Source organism: Molossus molossus, unplaced genomic scaffold, assembly GCF_014108415.1.
Source record: "Molossus molossus isolate mMolMol1 unplaced genomic scaffold, mMolMol1.p scaffold_m16_p_19, whole genome shotgun sequence".
In the NCBI taxonomy this organism is placed as follows: Eukaryota; Metazoa; Chordata; class Mammalia; order Chiroptera; family Molossidae; genus Molossus; species Molossus molossus.
The window spans coordinates 12149899-12172284 of record NW_023425354.1 but is presented as its reverse complement, the minus strand read 5'-3'; the positions used below and the strand labels follow the sequence as shown (position 1 = coordinate 12172284).

The following is a 22386-nucleotide window of genomic DNA, read 5'->3' as shown; positions in this document are numbered from 1 at the left end:
AAAAAGTGAGTCATTTTAAATACAAGTGTTAGATAAACATGGCTGAGCTATTGTGTGGATATGGAAACCTCGAGACATTGGCATGTGAAGGACTGGAGTCTGGAGTACTTCACTAGGCTGACTGGGTATCAGTAAATAATCAGGTGCTCTAAGATTGGAAAATTCAAACCCCAGGTGTATTTCCAAAGTTGCATTGGTGGATTTCATCTTCAAACGTTGCACAAAGAGTGGGTTTCTCACCTGTAAAGAACGCAGCACCCTCTTCAAACCCTCATAATCTTTCTCTGTTAGTGGTGTGAGCACTGTCATGGCATCCTCTGTTGACTGGCACTGTGGACAGACATACTCATCAATGAGCTCTGCCTCACTCTGCAAGATGCCAACGCAGCGCCCATGGTACCAATTCTGACACCGATCACAGCCAATATAAAATCTGCAAGATCCGAAATGGAAATGTGAGTTCAAAACAGACGGGATCGTATTACTTATAATTTACTTTAAAAAGTAATAAAGCATGCACCTGAAAATATTCTAATCCTGGGATATAAAATAGATTATTATAATTGTTTTAATACTTTTGAAGACTGACATTCCTATGTGTTAATTTAGTATTTCTGATGTTAAAAACAAGCATTAAACGTTTATTAAGAACACTATAACATTAGAGAACCATACGAAGAAAAATGTAAAACATTTAAATTGACTTTAAAATTCAAAATAAAATATAGCAAAAAAATCTTTCAAAGAATACCATATCAATGGGAAGCTGATATTGGCGACCCAACTGGGAGTTCAAAATCCTATAAGCTAAAAACAGAGTCTCAGAGCTTGTATTCAAATTAGTATTTTTCTAACCTACAAGAAAGCGCCATTTCAAACACTGATGAAGTCCAAACAAGGCAGGCTATTTTAAGCTCATTAATTTCTATGTTACGTAATGAAGAATCAAGTCTACCATTAAACCATTTTTTTCCCAATGAATCTCAAACATTCACTATGATGCAACATAAATTTTGAGGGGAAAGTAAAGAGGGAAGAAGAGAAAAAAACTGGAAAGAAATTTGTAATGTAAGTGTATAATATATGCAGAAAATATCTTGCTTTTTATTTTAAAATAAATAACCAGTCAGAGCAATTTGGCTTCCTAAATTATTAAATATGATGCTCTTATCAGAACTCACTGTGACTCATCATAAGGTGTTCTGCAGATACAGTACAATTCCTCACTGCTGCCCTCTTGTGCCCGTTTACAATCATTACAGATGTACACATCCATTTTCTTAGCCTCCTTTTCTGTGATGCCAACACATTCTCCATGATACCAGTTAGTACAAAGATCACAGCCAATATAGAACCTAAAAGTATTCACAATGAAAATGACAATGTAATTGTCATTTTGAGCTGCATGGTACTTAAATCTGTCTTCCCTGCCCTGATTCACTTTCTTATAGGATAACTCTCTGCAATGAGTCAGCTAAACATTCTGAATCCGACCATTCTACCCCTGGCAAACTACAGCATCTAACACTGTATCAAGTGTGAAAACATAAAGTCACTCACATCAATTTCAACAAATACACTGTTTAGTGAAATATGAGTCTTTAAAAACATACTGGCATTTGAAAAAATAAAGAACACACTGATGGTAATGTCTGCCTCTTAATGAATGTGTGTAAAACTGTAACAGGCACAAAAACCAAAGCCAAAGAATCAAACACTTACATCTGTCAAACCTATACCATAAAAGCCATTTCAAAATCAGGGCTATTTCTTAGATAGGTTTGAAAATGTATCTCACAATTTAAATTTGAAGACAAAGCAAAGCGCAAACACCAAGTAGAAGTTACACTACAAGGAACATGCAGATCAGCCAGGTGTAGAAGATAAATAAATGGTCAAAATATGGTATGAAGAAGAAAACTAAGAAAGGGGTACATGTAGTAATTCAATTTCTACCAACTTTTCTAAATAAACGTTGGAATTTAATCTAATTGTGACACAATATGACAGGGGCCAGTTTTTCAGTTAATACAATGTGTGTGACAATGTGGAGGCTGGCCAGGTTAATCATAAGGAATTGCTTCAATTCAAAACCAGGGCATACATGGTGCAGTGTTGTAAGGGTAGTTATCCAAAACAAGGAGAGGTTCTACAGTATTTGGCAAGATGACATTGTGTAGTGTGGAACTGTAGGCTAATCACATACAGAGTTACTCAAGGCTTTTGTAATATAAGATCCCAAATGGCAAAATGAACCGTCTCTATGACAAACACATAGTGTATCTAAAAGTGTTGACAGGCACTGTGCAGGAAACATCATGTCAGTTGTAGGAAGAATTAGTATGGATCACAGGGAACCAGATTGGCCTTGCTGATAGGATTGGTTCTAGCAAGGTATTTTTTGGTAGAGTCACCTAGCCCTAGAGAAATAGAAGTAGTCCTTAAGCTTCAAACTTCATGAAAGTTAAGGAATAATACACGGTTGTGTGATTTATCCTATTACCACTTTTTTCTTCTGAATTATGTGACTCTCACATGCTTTTCACAGCCACAGGTAGGGGCCTTCTAGGTGTTTTTCTGTTGCCTTCACCTGATAGTGGGCTGTATGTTCTGGAAATAAGCTCAGGACTTGAATTTCAAGTTTCAGTCACTCTCACTAGATTCCCAAACCTAGTTTGGTACAAAACATTACAAAATATTCCTAAAAAAACAAAACAAAAATAACTCATCCGAACTCAAACAGGGAGTGAATGAACCTGGTATACTGAAATGTTAATAATGACAAACTGAAAAATATGTACTATCCACAAAATAATGAGGCAATCTCAATACAATGAGCACATGTACACGTGTGCCTCATTTTATGCAACTCAGATATTACACGAAATAAATTTCTGTGACCTTTATATTTTAAATAGGCCAAAAAACAACTGTTATTTAAAGAAATTCCATAAGCAATTTTTTTTTATAAAGAAAGTAAATTATGTTCTGTTTTGTTCTAAAAATCATTCAGTATATTTTGCTTAAAGGGAGGCACACTTGTATTAGACTAAGGGAAAAATCAGTTAATAGGGTTCCATTTTTTACATTATGTATAATTTCCAATAAAGTAAGACAATGAAAAGTGAAGATGCCTAAACTTATCTAATTCAACACACAGTTAAGTCTACCAACAGAAACTTCTGATCTAACACTTGCACATTATAATATAAATAACACCACCAAAGCAGCTTCAAGGTTGCAACTTAAACAACATTAAAGAGAGAATTTCACTTTAGAAATTGATTAGGCATCCACTTTAAGTAGACATTAAGCATTCCCAATTCTTTTTTAACACAATCAAACATTTCAGTATTGCTGTAAAGAAATACTGTGGTTAATTTTGGCTTTAAAAAGCTGGCCTACATTTAAATGTCAAAATGGAAGCTAAATACTTCATTAAATAATAATACTGATTAAAAAAAAAACCTACAACTACATTTATAGATTAGTATCTGTAAAATCTTGTATATATTACAAAATACAAATCATAACTGTCAAAAACAGCTTTCAGCTGCCATGCTTATTACATTTTTGAGTGTCTTAGTTGAGGAATGGGAAAAATGAACGCTTTTTGTATTTTTCTGACTTTTTTCCCAGTAAGAAAGTGGGAACTTTGACAAAAATAATATTGTCACACCATTCTAATACAAAAAAACAGAATTGCTTTAAAAAACCAAAGGCACTCAAACTTGAAAGCTCCTGCACCATTCATATTCACAGTCTCTAGAATTTGATGTATCAGGGTGGTGAACAGATTCCAGAAAGGTTGCCCTGAACTCTGACAGCAATAATAACACACCTCCTCTTTCAGACAGCACTACTGATTGACCTGGAGTTAATCCAGACAAAAGAGGAGAAAGCCAAACTGCAACAGATAGCTTGTTTTTGACAGAAAACAATACAAAGGACAAACATGAATCATGAACACAGGAAATACATTTTTACTTGCTAATGTAAAGGTTAAGAATATCAGATGCAAGACCACAGATGAAACACTATTACCCTTACTTTTAACTATTTCCATTTACGTTGCTACCAATATACTCATTTTCTTCAAAACTGGAAGATTAACAGCTAAACTTTAAGAAAATAAACTAGAGCACAAAAGGATCTACTCACTTAGATTCATCGTAAGGCGTTTTACAGATACAGTAAAGCTTTGTGTCCTTCTTAGTTTCCTTTGAGGTAGTAGAAATCATTTTCTTCTTCTTGGACTTGGAACTTGAGTCTCTTTCCTCTTCTCGCTTCCTCTTCTGGGAAGATGCAGGCAGAGTGGCCGTGGCTGTGGCCTGGGGGCCTGAGTGCTGTGGGGGAGGTGGAGGTGGAGGCGAAGGAGGAGGGGCTGGAGGTGCAGGAGGTGCTGCAGGGGGAGTGGCAGCTGCTGCTGTGGCCTGCACCATTTCTTTTTCTTTCTTAATTTTCAGGTCTCTCTTGAGCTCTTCCTATTGTCAATGAAAGAAAATACAAGACTATCATTTGACTTATGTAAATGCACAAACTGGCCAGAGGATGTTACATTACCTCCCTTGTTGAAGTAGATCCATATTTCAGCCTAATGTGAGGGAGTTTTAGTAATTCTAAACACCCGTGTATTTTCTATACCTTAAACCCAATTAAAACAACTAGAAATGCGGCAGGTATGGCTCAGTGGTTGAGCATCGACCCAAGCACCAAGAGGTCACCGGTTCGATTCCCGGTCAGGGCACATGCCAAGGTTGTGGGCCCAATCCCAAGTTGGGGGGCATGAAGGAGGCAGCCAATCGATGTTCTGTCTCATCGATGTTTTTCTCTCTTTCTCCCTCTCCCATCATCTGTCTCTAAAATCAATAAAGAAAAAAAAAAAGACTAGAAATGGAAGAGGAAGATGACATGACAATGCACAAGTATCTAACAAGAACATCTCCTCCCGGCTAGCTCCTGTCATGCCCTGGTTATTTCAATCATGGCTAAGGATGTGATTCCAAATGTCCTCACCCACTGAACGTGAATTAACATGATACTCAAACCGGCAAGCCGAAAACAGTATGAGAGACCAATCCTCCCTGTTTCTTATGCAGCTATGTCTAGAATTTAAGGCTGCAGGGAGAACATTTTCTTATTACAGATTTTGCCATAAATTAAAATCCTTACTTTTTTTCATGTGAAATACTTTCCAGACATACCTCTGCCACTTAGTGCTACAACTTATTCTTAGAAAAACCACTGGGACTGGCATCCATAAACAAATTTGGCGTAAATAAATCATAGTTATGACCAAGCTTTTAAGCATCACAAATATTCTAACAAATAAACCTGAATGGTCCTGATTTAATAAATCTATTTTTCCATGTAGTCTAGACAGTCTTATAAGTGAGAAGATAAGCTCTGTGACTATTCAACAGCCTTTCTCTATTTAAAAAGAAAGCCTGAACTTTTTCCTAGGGAAGAAACTAAATCTTGAATTTCATTTTTTTTTTTAATCCTCACTCGAGGACATTTTTCCATTTTTTCTACAGATAGAGTAGGAGGGAGAGAAAGGAAGAGAGAGAGAGAAAGAGAAACATCGATGTGAAAGGGACACATCGAGTGGCTGCCACCCGCACGACCAAACAGGGCCGGGGACAAACTGCAACCGAAGTACGTGCCCCTAGCGGGAACCGAACCCCGGTCTCTCCAGACCGCAGGCCGACGCTCTAACCGCTGAGCCAAACCGGCCAGGGCTTGAATTTCATTTTTGTAATAAGGATTTATAACATACGGAGATGACTGCAAGAAAATCAAGACCATCAAGACTGTGTGGTGGGTATACACTTTGACCACCCCCTTCAAGAACATGCCAATGATAGTAAAATATATAAAAGAGAAAACTAAAAGAACATTATCTATGCATGAATATAATTTAAACGTCTCTATGGAACGGAAACACAAAACTACAAACAGGGCTAGAACTGCAAGCCTGCTGGGCTCCAGATTCAGAAGTAGGAAGTGGTAGCTTAACAAGAGCAACAGGAAGAAGGGGACTCAAGCTTTGTGTGAGGTGGGTACTGAGCAGGCTCCCTGCTTGATGTTCAAGGTTGGTTGGGCTACAATAGGCTTTAAGAGAGGAAACAAAACAAATTCCCTCTCATTTAAAATACCAAGTAAAAACATGTAATGGAAAAAAGGACTACCAATAAAATCAGTAACTAAATCTGAATTTACTCCATATGAAATTAATTTTATAGGACAATTTGACAAAAACTTTACAATACATATGTGAGACACACACAGAGGCAAATGAAGGTATAAAGTTCTATTCAAAACTGAGCAAATTAGCCCTGGCCGGTTTGGTTCAGCAGTTAGTGGTGTATCAGCCCATGGACCAGAGAGACCACGGTTCGGTTCCCACTAAGGGCACATACCTTGGTTGCAGTTTGTACCCAGCCCCGGTTGGGGGTCATGTGGGTGGCAACCATTCGATGTGTCTCTCACATCGATGTTTCTCTCTCTCTCTTCCTCTCTCTCACCCTCCCATTCTAAATGAAGACAAATGCAAAAATGTTCTTGGGGTGAGAATAAAAAAAAAAATAAGCAAATTATTTTATTGAAAAGACAAGTAGAGGGGGATGGAGTAAAGATGTAAAGGTAAAACACAGGACATTTTTAGGACAGTGAGTCTATTCTGTATGACATGCTTCTGTATTCTGTATGATACTGTCCTTCAAAGCAAATTATCTTAGCAATAAAAATAATGCTGATTATTTTCTTAAAATATAATTCTTCTTCCTCATTATATAATACAGTCAAAAAGAACACCATTACTGTACAATAGAATATTTATAACAGTAATAGCATTTTTAATGTGTTTTTTATTGATTTTAGAGAGAGAGTAGGGAGAGACAGAAACACGGATGAGAGAGACATCAACATCGATCAGCTGCCTTCTGCATACCCTCTGCTGAGGATCAAGCCTGCAACTGGGACATGTGCCCTGACCAGGAATTGAACAAAAATCTTTTTGGTTTTATGGGTTGATGCTCAACCACTGAGCCACTCTGGCTGGGCAGTAATAGCACTAAAAAAATGGCTGCATAGTATACTGAATGCAGAAAAACGTTTAGTACATGTTGTTTCTAGTGTGACTGATTTGTATGAAATGTGTTTACATGAATACACAATAATATATCAACAAGGTATATTCTAAACTTACTTTAAAAGTGGTCATCTTTGGGCAGTATAGACTTACAGATAAGTTTTACTTGTTGGCTAAAGGTAATTGCTTGGAAAGACATTTAAATGTATGTGTCTAATTTATTTATGTACCTATAAAGGATATAGATTATAAATATTCCCCCACTTTGTGCAGAATATGGAGCAGCAACAGTATGTGAAACACCCAAATGTTAAATAAGCATATTCAATGGATATATCATTTTATAAATACTACCTTGCAACCTGCATTTTTAATTCAAATATTCATGAAAACTTCCCCAAAAAACTGAAAACAAAAAAGCACCAATTCTACATTCACCATTTTGTTAAAATGACAGTCCAGTGTGTGGACACCCCAAAACATATTTAATCCACTGGTTCACAACTGAGGGTGGTAATGGTACCTCTGGAGAGTGTTTGAGAATGTGTGTGGAGGGGAGAAGGTCACTCTTTTTCTTGTTACAATGAAGGGAAAGCTGCTAGCATTAGGAACCCAATGCTAAACTTCCTACAGAGTGTAAAAACTGGCCTGTTGAAAGGGCCCAAATAGCTCCTGTTGAGAAACACTGATTACCAATCTCTCTGTGGACTTTGGGTTGATTCTAGATTTTTGTTATGATTAATATTCATTATGTCCTTGTTCATATATCTTGCCTAGTTGTTTCTTAGATGGTTCTAGAGTAAAATTATGGATCAAAGAGTATTCACATTTAGTCTTTTCATACATACCAATGAAATGTTCTCTAGAAATACATGGTATTTTCTCTAGAAAAACAGTATTTTCATTATTCGGTTGAATAACATTTTATATGTTTGTTGATATTTCACATTGTTAGACTTGAAAACTGCTTATTTATGTCTTAAAAGTCTTCTACTAGAGTTTTTTTTTTTTTTTATCCTCACCTGAGGACATTTTTGCATTTATCTTCAGGTAGAGTGAGAGGAAGAGAGAGAGAGAACATTGATGTGAGAGAAAAACATCGAGTGGCTGCCACCCACACAACCCCAACTGGGGCCGGGGACAAACTGTAACTAAGGTATGTGCCCTTAGTGGGAACTGAACCGGGGACTCTCTGGTCCGCAGGCTGACATTCTAACTGCTGAGCCAAATCAGCCTGGGCCTACTAGAGTTTATTAAATTTCAGCTTTTGACGTACAACTGACAAAATTGTAAAATACTTAAAATGTACCTTGCAGTTATTTGATTTACATGTGCATTGTGAAGAAATTCCCCTCATATAGTTAGTCAGTGTTATCTTTTCTTATTGACTTAAGAACTCTTTAAATATTAGGAATACTAATTATGCCATAAATGTTATAATTTTTTTCCTGTTTGTTATCTGTTTTACAATGTTGTTTACGGTAATGTTTTTCCCTATATATATGTTTTCTGTTGTCAAATCTATCTTTTGCCTTTGTGGCATTTGAAATCTGTAATGCTTAGGAGTGATTTTTTTCCCACCCCAAGATTACAAAAATGACAATCATATTTTCTTCTGTTATTTTTATTTTTTTGGTATGTGCCCCTAGCGGGAACCGAACCCGGGACTCTCCAGTCCGCAGGCCAATGCTCCAACCGCTGAGCCAAACCGGCCAGGGCTCTTCTGTTATTTTTGTGGTTTCCTTTTTTACACTAAAATTTTGATCTATAAAACGTATCTTAAAGTGGGACATAGTATATTATATATTCTGTTGCTTTTGTGAATTAGCTCTTTTGTTTATTATATCTTGACAATAGTTGTGGTCCTGACATTTACCGAGTACTTATTGGATTCTCTCATAAATTTTAATAATTTTTCCTTTGGGATTTTAATCTAAAAATCATGTCATATACAATAATAACTTTATCATGTTTTTTCTTTTCTTGGTTTAACATATTAGCTAGAATTTCCAGAGATGCTAACTAATAATGTTGATTTTTGGCATTGTCATATGGTTTCTGACATCTGTGGGAAGATCTCTAATGTCTTAGAGTTATGTTGTTTTTTGGGCTAATTAACAATATTTTAATATTTCTCACTTTCTTAAAATATAAAGGCACTTTTAGGGACACTTCATATAACCTCCTTCTTCTTTTAAAAGCTGTTTAGGTATGTATATACAGATGTTTTTCATTTACATTTCAATAAATTCCCCAGTTAAGCGGAGGACTTGCAATGCCTGTCAGATCAGTTACAAATCAAGAAAGAGGCCTGGCTGGTTTTGCTCAGTGGTTAGAACAGCAGTTCTCAAACTGTGGATCGTGACCCCTTTGGGGCTTGAACGACCCTTTCACAGGGGTCGCCTTTGACATAACAGCAGCAAAATTACAATTATGAAGTAGTAATGAAAACAATTTTATGGTTGGGGGTCACCACAACATGAGGAACTATATAAAAGGGTCGCAGCATTAGGAAGGTTGAGAACCACTGGGATAGAGTGTCAGCCTAAGGACCAAAGGGTTGTGGGTTCGATTCCTGGTCATGGGTATGTACGTGGGTTACAGGTTTGGTCCCAGCCCCAGTCAGGATCATGCAGGAGGCAACCAATTGATGTGTCTTTCTCACATCATGTTTTTTTCTCTCTCTCTCCTCCTCCCTCCCCACCTTCCATTCTATCTAAGAATTAACAGAAAACTATCCTTGGGTAAGGATTAACCAAAGAGGAGAAAAAAAAAATCAAGGAAAAAATTTGGTCTTATTTAATGGGCACAATTTATTTTTCATTCTTTCAACATTATTGAACGGTTTCTCTGTCTACCTTTCTCATGGAATTTGGCTCCTGATAACTTCTGGCAAGACTATGTTATAAGAATAAAAGCTATTCCCAAGAGACTTCTCATATGTCTCAGTTAATAGATTAACCTCTTAGAGTGCCTAGTTTAGAGCCTACAATATACATGTAGATATAAAACCTCTAAGACGTGTCCCACGACTTTTTACTAAATATACAAACGTGGAAATTATAGAAAACAAGATGAGATTTGAAGCTTACCTAAAATTTCAAGGAAAAAAGAATAAAATTAAACGCTAAAAACTGGACAGAGAAGGAAAGGCCTTCTTACCTGCACTTCAATTTGTAGATCTTTGTCCAGGAGAGCTCTCTTTTTCAGTATTTCAGCTTTGAGTTGCTCTTTGTGTTTGAAGAGCAGTGCAGAGAGCTTGGTAGCATTCTGCTTGCTACGTTTCTGTTCCACACTCTCCTCGCGCTTCCGTTTTTTCGCTGCTTGTTTTTCTTCTTTGTCTATCTTATCCAAAATATACTTCATCACCTGGTTACAGACAATCATTCTAGAGAGAAATACACAACCTATGTAATGCTGGGCATTTCATTTTGAAAGGCTTAAGACAAGATTTTTTTTATGTCTATACAGGTAATACAAAAACTTTCAGTGACCAGAAATATTCAGAGTGATTCAAACCAACTATGAGAACCTATTAGTGCCAGGGGTTCTCAATGAATTAACTTCAATCAAGATTAAAAAGTATACACTTAGAACCATCTATGTTCTAAAGAGAAGAGACTGATACAAAATGAGACCCTGTTACTGGGTTATAAATGTCTCTCCCTACCTTTGATTCTCTTCTCTTTCAGCTGGAGTCATGGTCTTCTTCTGTTTTAAATGTTCTATCACAGCATTATGCTTCATCACCACCTTCAGGACAGAAAAAAATCCAAAAGAGCATATTTTATAATGACCACAAGTTGGTACACATGTAACTGTAGAAATCTGAGCATGACTATGTTTCCCAAAGAAACTAAGACTTTTCTATCATAATACAAATAAAATTAGAGCTATATGGTCTGGGTGCTTACCATATAGTGGGTAAGCACCTGACATTGCCTCATTTATTCCTCATAACACCGAGAGGTAGGAATAATTTTATAAAGGGACTCTGAGACAGAATAAGAAATATGGCTCTAATTCTAGCTTAGCCATCCTTTTTAACATTACGCTCTTCCTAAGCATTAATTTTAAAGATTCCCCCCCATCACCCCGGCCAGTTTGGCTCAGCGGTTAGAGCGTTGACCTGCGGTACAGAGAGACCCAGGTTTGGTTCCCGCTGGGGGCATGTATCTCAGTTGCAGTTTCTCCTGGCCCTGGTTGGGTCATATGGGAAGCAGACACTCAATGTGTCCCTTTCACATTTATGTCTCTCTCTCTCTCTCTCTCTCTCTTCTTCCCACTCTATCAGAATAAAAAATAGAAAAATGTCCTCGGGTGAGGATAAAAAATAAATAAATAAAGATTTCCCCCACCCCATCCCACAGATGGGCTTAAGAGATGAGGGTAAAGACAGATACTAGGATACATAATTTTCAATTTATAAACTATACAATACTAAGAGTTGGGTAATAATGCACTTAAACATATGATGTATGATGTCAATTTTATAATTCTATTACCATAGATCTTTAAAGTCTTTTTTTGCTGTTTAAATAGTGCTTCCAATGATATCATATTATAATCATTAAAGTTGCTAAGAGACTAGATGCTAATTATTCCAACCACTAAAAAGAAATAATTATGTGACACGATAGAGGTGCTAGTTAATGTTACAACAGTAATATTACAATATGTAAATATATCAGATCAACAGGTTGTACATCTTAAATTTACAAAATGCTATTTGTCAAATATATTTCAATAAGAAATAAAGTAAAAGTACTTCTATATACAAAACCTCATTTAATCATTACAATGATCATGGGTAGCAGGAAAGAGAGGGAGTTTTAGTGAGGATACAGCTCAGAGGAAATAAGTGAGTTTCAGGGGTTGTGAATGAGAGACCCAGGAACTGAATGCAGGTCTCATAACATGGGAATCCACACTCAAACTCCTGACTAGAGCCAGGCAGTGCATGCCGTAGATGCAAAGAAAATTTTTTCCAGTAATGGTACAGGATGTGACTTCTTTAAGTAGAATAATTCTCATCTAAATTGCCTTACTTCACTAAGATGCTACTGAATAATGCCACTTTAAGCTATGGAACAATAATGGTTAAAACTTACTTACAAAGGTGTACCTAGAAATGCAAATAAGTTTAATGGGTCTATAATTTGCTTGGTCTACATGCAAACTAAGGGGTGAACTGTAAATAACTGCAATTGCTATGATGCCCAAAGTGGCTTTAGAATTTCAGTTACACCTCCCAGTTTTGTATTAATGATACTTCAACTCCTAACTCCATTCTTCCCATGTTAGTTCTCCCAAAATGCAGGTAGATTTTCTAATAAGCACTGACTATTGCCAACAAAAGGCTCCCAAACCATAGTAGTCATTCAATATTTTGGTCACACCAGTGCAGCTTCTAAATGGAAACATCAGTGCATTTCTCTCATTTAGGAAACCTAATGAAACCAAACACTAAGTCTAATGCACAGCACAATAATTCAAACTACTGAACATGCTGCTTTTACTTAATAACTTTACCTGTTTCTGAATGATTTCACTTTGATTAGATGCTTGGAGGGTGTGTTCCCGCTTAATTTCTATCTGTTGCTGTTTCTTCTTTTGCTGCTGATCCCTGAGTTGCTGAACCCTTTGCAACTGCTCTTGCACACTGGCTGCCTGCACTGTAACCACATTCTGAATCTGGTGAGTCTGCACAGGACTGCTTTGCTGAATTTGAATAGGTAACTGGAGTTTGATTTGCTGGGGCACACCACCTTGCTGAGCCTGTATCTGAGCCACAACCTGCGACTGGATCTGAGAGAGAACCTGGACTTGTTGTTGCAGCTGAGGCACAGCAATGACTTGGGGCTGTGACTGCTGTATTTGTAGCTGAGGACGGGATGGGGATGAAACAGTAACTTGACTTAACGTTTGTCCCGATGAAAGAGTTTGAGGTGAAGACTGTACCTGGGGTTGTGATTGTGGCTGGCCCTGGGAAGGTATCTGAAGAGATGTATGTGGCTGAATTGGAATCGGTTGTGAGGTTGTAGTCTGAATCTGGGATTGCTGTCCAGGAGACACCTGGGATGGAGTTGATGGACGTATTCGAGTCTGTGGTGGACTTTGGACGCGAGCAGGAGACTGTCCTTGGACATTACTTTGAGGCTGACACTGTACTGCAACTTGGGGTTTGGATGACTGTGCTTGGGTGGGTTGTGCTTCAGAAGGGACATGGGATGCAACAGTTGTTTGGGTCTGAACTTCAGGCTGAGTTTGAACTTCAGGCTGAGCTGGGGATTGGGGCTTAGATTGGGGCTGGGGCTGAGCTGAAGGCTGAGCAGGCTGTGGCTGGGATTCTGGAGGACTCACACTTGATGACTGAGCTGGTGGCAGGGTTTTGGCTTGTTGCACCTGTGTCGAGGGTGATAATTTACTCTGTCTTTGTTCACCTGTACCTGTGAAAAAGAACAACCAAAAAATTATATTATCTAGAACATAAGACCAAGGAAAAAGGAGAATTTGAAGCGGAATTTTCAAAAGGTGAGAATTCTGTATTTCAGTATAGAAGACTGATGCCTTAGTAAGGCTCCATTTAGATATACTTAAATTAGAACTTTTAAATTGGGGAGTGTGGTCCCCGTTTCATGGCCACCCTCTGCACACCTTGCTGACTCTCCGGAAAGCTGATCTGCAAAGTAAGGCACAGCCTCTGGAAATCAGCCAGGTCTTTTGGCACCTGTAAAATGCTAACCCTCATTTTTTCCAAAGTGGCAGTTAGTGACAGCAACCTGCACAAGGCCAACTCTAGACCTGCCACTCTCACTTGTAGGTTATGAACTGGATGTATTCACCCTCCCTAAGATCAACTCCATGATTTAGTCAGCGCCTATAAGGCTTAGCAAGGAATGTGGGCATAGTTACATTGATATCCACACTCCCACCTCCCTTTCTGCATATTTTATGAAACGTAAAGATGACAGGAGTCTCTTAAGAATGAGAGATCTTTTGTTAAGACATTGTGAGGCTGACCAGCCGACTGTTAAGCTCAGTGGCCTGAGGTTTATCCTCCCAAAGATAAGCACTGATCTCTTGCTCCTCTATTAGACCAAAAACCTGTGGTAATAACATGCAGTACTTCTGATTACCCCAAATTCTACCTGCTGCTGTGGTGGAAACAGTGGTGGTAGTGGTGGTGCTGGCTGCTGTGGCTGTTGTTGCCAATGGGGTAAAGAGGAATCGCTGAACAGTACCATTTGGCATTGCAGCTTGCATCAGCTGCTGTCCTGGACCTGGAAGTACAGTCACCCCTTGAGGTATTAACTGCAACTGCCCAGTAGTTTGACCTTGTCCTTGAATTACTACTGTCAAACCTTGATTGCCACCCTATAAGAAAAACACAACATGTAAATAGTATTGAAAATACCAATCCGTAAGTATACCATTTTTATGTTAAAAGATCCAATACTATAATGAAAACATATCTTTGAATGTCTGGAATGGCACCAGAAGGAATTCAGATAAGCTAAAATAAGAATATTTATTTAAAAAGACTGATGCTGCCTGGCTGGAGTGGCTCAATTGGTTGAGCATTGTCCTGTGCACCAAAACGTTGGCCATTTGATTCCCAGTCACGACACATGCCTGGGTTGTGGATTTGATCACCAGTCGGGGCACATATGGAAAGCAATTATTTCTCTAGCATTGAAGTTTCTCTCCCCTCATTCCTCCTAGCCTCCCTCCCTCTCAGCATGCCTTCGGCTGAGGATTTAAAAAAAAGGCTGATACAGTTTACTGGAAAAATCATGAACTAACAATCTGAGTTTCAAATGGACAGCCAGGAATCTGTAAGTAACATCAATTCTCCGGACCTGTATCTTCCAAATTATAAAATACTCACTCCCCCTTATCCATGGTTTGCATTCAGTAATATCAATTATCCATGACCAACTGCTGTACAGATACATTAAATGGAAAATTTCAGAAATAAATGATTCATAAATTTTAAATTGTGTGGCATTACGAACAGTGTGATGAAATCTCAAACTGACTGCTTCGAGCCACTGGGAATGTGAACCATCCCCTTTGTCAAGCTTATCTTAGCAACCCTCTCAGTTATCAGATCAACTGTCTCACTATTGCAGTGTTTGCTGTGTTCAAAGACCCTTATTTTACTTAATAATGGCCCCAAAGCAAAAGGGTAGTGATACTGGTAATTTGATATGCAAAAGAGAAGCCAGAAAGTGCTTCTTTTGAGAGAAAATGTATGTGTGTATAGGAAAAAACAAAGTATTATATAGGATTTGGTACTATCCACGGTTTCAGGCATCCACTGGGGGTCTTGAAATGTATCCCCCATGAATAAGGGCGGACTATTGTAAGGGCACTGAAGTGAATGACTAACATCAACACAAACATTCTGATTTTATATTGATAATATTTTACAATTTCAAAGCATCTTTATGCATACTGCCTCATGTGATTTTTTCACAATGAACTTGTGACTTTGTGGAGCAGGGCAAAAAAATATTACTATGATCTTACTAGCAGTTAAAAAATTCAAGTTGGGCCCTGGCCGGTTTGGCTCAGCGGTTAGAGCGTCCACCTGCGGTCCGGAGAGACCCGGGTTCGGTTCCTGCTAAGGGCACGTACCTCGGTTGCAGTTTGTCCCCGGCCCTGGTTGGTCGTGCGGGTGGCAGCCACTCGATGTGTCCCTTTCACATCGATGTTTCCCTCTCTCTCTCTTCCTCTCTCTCCCTCCCACTCTGTCTGTACAAAAAATTGAAAAATGTCCTCGAATGAGGATGAAAAAAAAAAAGAAATTCAAGTTGGAAAGTTCAAGTCCTTTGACGAAAGTCAGAGATCACGTTAAAGGTGAGATAAAACAAGGAACCCAGGTCTCCTAATTTTTTAATATTTACTAAATTAGCTTAGGCTTTTAGACATGTAATATAAATACCAAGTCAGGAGGGTCAGTAATGTCTAAGTAGTTATCAAAATGGGGACCAGGAACTAAAACTCTGCATGCACTGCCTCTATGACTACCAGGGACGTGGAAGAGAATTAGAAAGCACTAGTAAAAACAACCCACTCTAAATTCCCAGCAGCCAAACTTTGTGCTACAACGTTCATGTATTAAATCTAAGAAACACATACTTGACTCATGAGTCCCTTATTTACTCGTTTTTCTAAAATATTTTTGTGTACATTCAAATATACACAAAACCCCAAGTATAGTTTAAAGAATAATTATAAAGTGAACATCTGTAACACAAGCCCTCAGGTCATCATTGCTAGTATCTAAGAAGCCCCCTATGTGACCTGTGTGACCTGCTCTGATCTTAATTCCTTTCCTTTCCCTAGTAACCACTATTCTTACTGTTACAATAACATTGGATTCCTTCAAAATGTTACTACTTAGGTATAGATCTTTTTTTTCCTTTATTGATTTGAGAGAGGGGAAGGGACTCCTGCATGCCTCCCACTGGGGATTTGGCCCACAACCTGGGCATGTGCCCTGACTGGGAATTGAAGCGGCGACCTCTTGGTCCACAGGTTGACGCTCAACCACTGAGCTATGCAGGGGGGTTAGGTATAGATCTTTTTTTCTATCCTCACCTGAGGACATTTTTTGCATTTATCTTCAGATAGAGCAGGAGGGAGAGAGCGAGGAAGACAGAGAGAGAAAAACATTGATGTGAGAGAGACACATCGACTGGCTGCCACCCACACGACCCCAACAGAGGCCGGGGACGAACTGCAGCTGAGGTACGTGGGCCTTAGTGGGAACTGAACCCGGGAGTCTCTGGTATGCAGGCCGATGCTCCAACCACTGAGCCAAACCGGCTGCACTGGTATAGATTTTAAAGGGCCATAGAATCACAACTTTAGGAGCACCACCCACAAAAAAAATGTGAGAATAGTGCCCCCCTCCTGGTAGGCTATGCCATACATAATATAACCAGTTTTGCCTGTTTCTGAATTTTATGCAAATAGAATCACAATGTAAGTTTTTTTGTTACTTGTTTCTTTAGCTCAAGAATGTAGTTCTTTGTAGCTGTGGACTGTTTAATTTCATTGTTGTAGGAATATACCAGAATTTATCTAATGATTATACATAGACATTTGGGTTGTTCCCAGTTTTTGACTCATTAACAATGCTGCCATAGCCCTGGCCGGTTTGGCTCAGCGGTTAGAGCGTTGGCCTGCAGTCCGGAGAGACCCGGGTTCTGTTCCTGCTGAGGGCACATACCTCAGCTGCAGTTTGTCCCCAGCCCCGGTTGGGTTGTGCAGGTGGCAGCCACTCGATGTGTCCCTTTCACGTTGATGTTTCTCTCTCTCTCTCTCTCTTCCCCTCTTCTCCCTCTCACTCTATCTGAACAAAAAATGGAAAAATGTCCTCGGGTGAGGATTAAAAAAAAAAAACCAGTGCTGCCATAAATATTTATTATCCTGGTGCTCAGGTAAACAGGAACTTCTCTAGGCAAACACTTGGAAGGAGAACTACTAGGACCTGGGGCATGCACATCTTCAACTTTGTTAGGTAATGTCTACTTTTCCAAAATGACTAAACCAATTTATACTACTACTAGTTGTGCATAAACAAATGTCTTTAACTCTTCATTTTGTCTGATGTTTTAATTTATACCAATCTCTTACGTATATGGTTTTTAATAAGCATTTCTTTCATTACTAAGACAGTTCAGCAGCTGTTTGGAATTTTAAGACATTTAGATAGCCCATTTTCTCATCAAGTGTTTTCCTTTTTTCTACTGAGCTACTAAATTTTTTCTTCTTGATTTATAGAAGTTCTTCATGTATTCTGAGTTCTGGACCTTGGTTGGTTTTAGTTATACTTTCTCATTCTTTTCACTCTCTTTTATAATGTAGCTGAATTTACAAAATTTGCCTTTATGTTTAGTGTTTTCTGTATTTTTAATAAAGCCTTTTCTACCCTTAGGTTATGAAGACTGAGTGAGGTAGTGTCTAATTTCATGGTTTCCCATGTATATTCAATTGTCCCAGCACCATTTACTGAAAACGTCCTTTCCTCAATGGTCTGCAATGCAACTCTATCGTATAACAAGTGTCCACATATGCATGTGTCACTTACTGTGCTTTTGCTTGTTCTGCTGGTCTATTTATCTTTGTGTCTGCACCTTACTATATTAATTAGTGAAGCATTACAATAAGTTTTGATATCAGGTTATGATATAGGGCAAATCCTCCAATTTTTCAAAGGTATTATAGCTATTCATTTTTTAAAAAATATGTTTTTATTGATTTTTTTAGACAGAGAAGAAGGGAGAGAAATAGAAACATCAATATAAGAGAGAAACATCAATCGGCTGCTTCCTGCATGCCTCTTACTAGGGATCGAACTTGCAACCCAAGTATGTGCCCCTGACGAGAAATAAAACCCTAGACCAGTGGTTCTCAACCTTTCTAATGCTGCAAGCCTTTAATACAGTTCCTCATGTTGTATGTGGGCATATCTGCATGTGGGCGGACCCACCTGGAGACGGATAGAGGAGTGGTGTCTCAGTCCCTAAGACCACCGGAAATATGTTTTTCGATGGTCTTAGGCGACCCCTGTGAAAGGGTCGTTCGAGCTCCAAAGGGGTCGCAACCCACAGGTTAAGAACTGCTGCCCTAGACCCTTCAGTCCACGAGCCGATACTCTAAATGCTGAGTCAAACCAACCAAGGCAAACATTTCTTAAAATTATATTTTTATATTTCTGAAAATAAGTACATTCTTTTAAACTTATAGCAAGAATAAATATGACCATCTCTAAAGTTAAAATGAAGTTGAGCTACTTACATGGCCCTGTGTTAACTGAGTGAGTTGAGCCATGGTAAGCTTCACCTGTCCTTGTTGGGGGCGAGGGGATTGTGAGGCTGAAGACTGCAGACTTGCAGTGGATGTTCCTGAAGTTAATCCTTTCTGCCCAGGTGTTGAGGAAACTGCATTAGGGGCAGAGATAGCAGTGGAAACAGGCTGCCCCCTGATGATCTGAGTCACCACTTGTTGAGGTGTACCTAGGCAAACAGCAAAGCATTACAAATACTTATATGTCTAGCAGCACTTTGAGTTGAAACAGTTCAACACTTCAGATAAATGTATTCTTTTCAATGTCCAAAAAAGAATTATGGGATGCTGACAGCTCAAGCATGCATTCAGACATCTACCCGCACCCTAAGGATCCACCTCGTCAGTGAGCCTGTTTTCAGTCACATCACTGACAACCACTCTCCTGTTCCTGCTATCTATAATATAGTAAAAAAACAATATTTTTCATGTATGTCCAAAGGCAAAATGACAGTAGGAAAGACAGAGAAGAATATGTAAAATATGCCATTCATAAGGCTGACTTTTCTTAGAAATATAACATTAAAAATAGTAATTTAATATAAAGTTAATTCACATTTTATTTATTTTTTTATCCTCACCTGAGGACATTTTTGCATTTGAGATAGAGTGGGAGGGAGAGAGGGAGGGAAAAAGAGAGGGAGAGAAACGTCGAGTGGTTGCCATCCACACAACCCTAACCAGAGTCGGAGACAAACTGCAACTGACGTATGTGCCCTTAGCCTCTCTGGTCCGCAGGCCAATGCTCTAACCACTGAACAAGACCGCCTAGGGCATTCATATTAATTTTAAAGAAAATATACAGAATCTGAAATATTTGGAGTCAATTATTAATAAGCTTTTCGTACAGCTATGTGCCAGACAGTTTGAGAGATGCATGAGGGGAAGGATCACTATATCCTCAATAAGTCATACCTCATTTTCTTTTTAAAATATTTTTTCTTTTTTTAAAAAATATTTTTTCTTTATTGATTTGAGAGAGAAAGGGAGAGGGAAGAGAACATAGATTGGCCTCCTCCTGCATGCTCCCCACTGGGGATTAGGCCCACAACCTGGGCATGTGTCCTAACCAGGAATCAAACCGGCAACCTCTTGGTGCATGGGTTGACACTCAACCACTGAGCCACACCAGTAGGGCCATTTTTTTTAAATCCTCACCTGAGGATATTTTTCCATTGGTTTTTAGATAGAGTGGGAGAGTGGGAGGGAGAAAAGGAGGGAGAGAGAAACACTGATGTGAGAGAGACACATTGATTGGTTGCCTCCTGCATGACCCTGACCGGGGACAGGGATTAAACCTGCAACAGAAGCATGTGCCCTTGACTTGGAATCGAACCTGTGACTCGGCTCCTCAGTCTACAAGCCAATACTCGGCCAGGGGTGAAGAACGTCCAGCCAGCCAGCTGTATAGGCCCAAAATCAATAACAGCTATCATACGCTTCACCAAATTAGCCTGACCAAACATAGCAGGCTTTTTTCCTTAGGGGAAATTTTTTAAAAATATGTTTTTATTGATTTTTTAGGGAGAGAGATATAAACATCAATGTGAGAAACACTGATTGGCTGCCTCCTGCATGCCCCCTACTGGGGATTGAGCCTGCAACCCTGGCATGTGCCCTGACCTAGAATCAAACTGGGACCTCTCAGTCCATGGTGCTCAAATGATGTTATAAATATCCAAATGGCCCTTGGCAGAAAAAAGGATCCCTACTCCTCTCTAACCATGGAGCCAAACTGGCCAGGGCAAACCATACATCATTTTATTGTACTTGGTTTAATGCACTTCAGATAATTTTGGTTTTTCTTTTTACAAACTGAAGACAAGACCCTCCACTAGCAAAAAGATTATGACTTGCTTTAGTGCAATGGCCTCGAACCAAACCTGCAATATCTCCAAGGTATAACTGTACTCAGGCAAAGTGCTCAAGAAATGCTTCCATAGTTATGGTTCAATAAAAATCTACTGATAAATGAAGTTTAATTGGAATGACTCTACAGTCTTCAAAAAACTTTCATTTCTCATTTAATTTGCTAAAACTGAAAGAAAAGGCAAGTGGGATTTTGCTCCCTATGGAATAGCTGCTGAAAGTAATTATGTGGAAGCTAATTTTACATTTATAAAACCCTAGTTCTTTATTAATTAGTGAATCATATCACATTTTTGAAGTTATATATTCGCTTCCTTTTTTCCTTCTGTGAATGCATTATTTATATGTATCTTTCTTTTAATGCCTGTTCAAGATTACTGCATATGTATAAAATTGAGCCTATTTTGACATTTAGAATATATTCCTTTTTAAATAACTCCATGATGAAATCCTCGCTTCTAAATTTTTATGTGCTTCTAATTATTTCCTTAGAATAAACTGCCCCCAAACTTACTAGGTTCATAGTAGGGACATAGTACTAAATTGAATTTTAGAAATGTTGTATCAATTCATATTCCCACCACAACAGAGTGTACATTTCAGTGAACAATGAAACCTTGGGTATTCGACTAAAGTAAAATATTTCAGCAATCAGAAAGAGTATGACCACAGTACCTGAATTTAAATTACTATAGAGCAGGGGTGGGGAATTATGTTTTTATTGATTTTGAGAGAGTGAGGAAGGGAGAAGCGAGAGAAAGAAACATCAATCGGCTGCTTCCTGCATGCCCCCCATTGGGGATTGAGCCCAAAACCCAGGCATGTGCCCTGACCAGAATAGAACTGGTGACCTCTTGGTGCATGGGACAACATTCAACCATCTGAGCCACACCAGCCAGGGCTCCCAAATATATTCTTAGTCATGGTATATGTTGGCTATTTTCCCTCAAAACTGATTATCCCTCTATCATTTACTCATAAACCCAATCCTTCCTTCTGATTCAAAATGACACCTTTGTCATACAGAAAATTCTCACATGTAATATACTTCCTTAATTGTTTCTATTGGTCTAGTTTCCTTTGGTATCATGCTCCTAATTCTAGAGGCATAAGATGCTTTAACAACTGGCAGTGCAAGTTTTTCATCATTACTCTTTCTTCTAATCTTTCCTTGGTTATTTTCATGCACTCTTCAAGTTGAATCAACTTTTGAACCCCAACAGTATGTCCTCATACTGCAGGTGAAGGAACAATGCCTGAAAAAGTTAACTTTACGTGATCACCTGGTACTGACACAGTGCCATCATAAACACAGATGGATAAAGAGTTGGTACACATTGATTATATGAACGTTATTCAGATAATAATCCCCAGTACACACATTACTTAAATTTAAAAATTTAATTACATTCTGGAAGTCTGTGGATTCAATTTTGAGAAAGGCTAGTGTAGGGTAGGAACAGGGATAAGTTGACCTGCATACACTCACAGACACACAGCACACATCCACCCACCTGCGGAACCTCTCTGACCACAACTGCTATAGCTCGACTCACCTTCAC

The 22386-nt window shown here is 38.6% G+C and overlaps 1 protein-coding gene across 14 annotated transcripts in view; it reads right to left on the bottom strand.

Moving 5' to 3' along the window:
- BPTF (bromodomain PHD finger transcription factor) overlaps positions 1-22386 on the bottom strand; it is a 149651-nt gene that overhangs the window by 17273 nt on the left and 109992 nt on the right. For 10 of the 14 annotated variants that reach the window (XM_036269408.1, XM_036269412.1, XM_036269411.1 and 7 more), the window contains 7 exons: positions 18908-19125; positions 14245-14470; positions 12626-13542; positions 10764-10846; positions 10256-10481; positions 4162-4484; positions 241-433 (listed from right to left, as the gene is read on the bottom strand). In XM_036269408.1, coding sequence (XP_036125301.1) covers positions 241-433; positions 4162-4484; positions 10256-10481; positions 10764-10846; positions 12626-13542; positions 14245-14470; positions 18908-19125 — 2186 coding nt within the window. Of the gene's footprint in view, positions 1-240; positions 434-1181; positions 1356-4161; positions 4485-10255; positions 10482-10763; positions 10847-12625; positions 13543-14244; positions 14471-18907; positions 19126-22386 lie in introns of all 14 variants that reach the window. The other 4 variants (XM_036269415.1, XM_036269418.1, XM_036269416.1 and 1 more) reach the window with 2 other exon arrangements.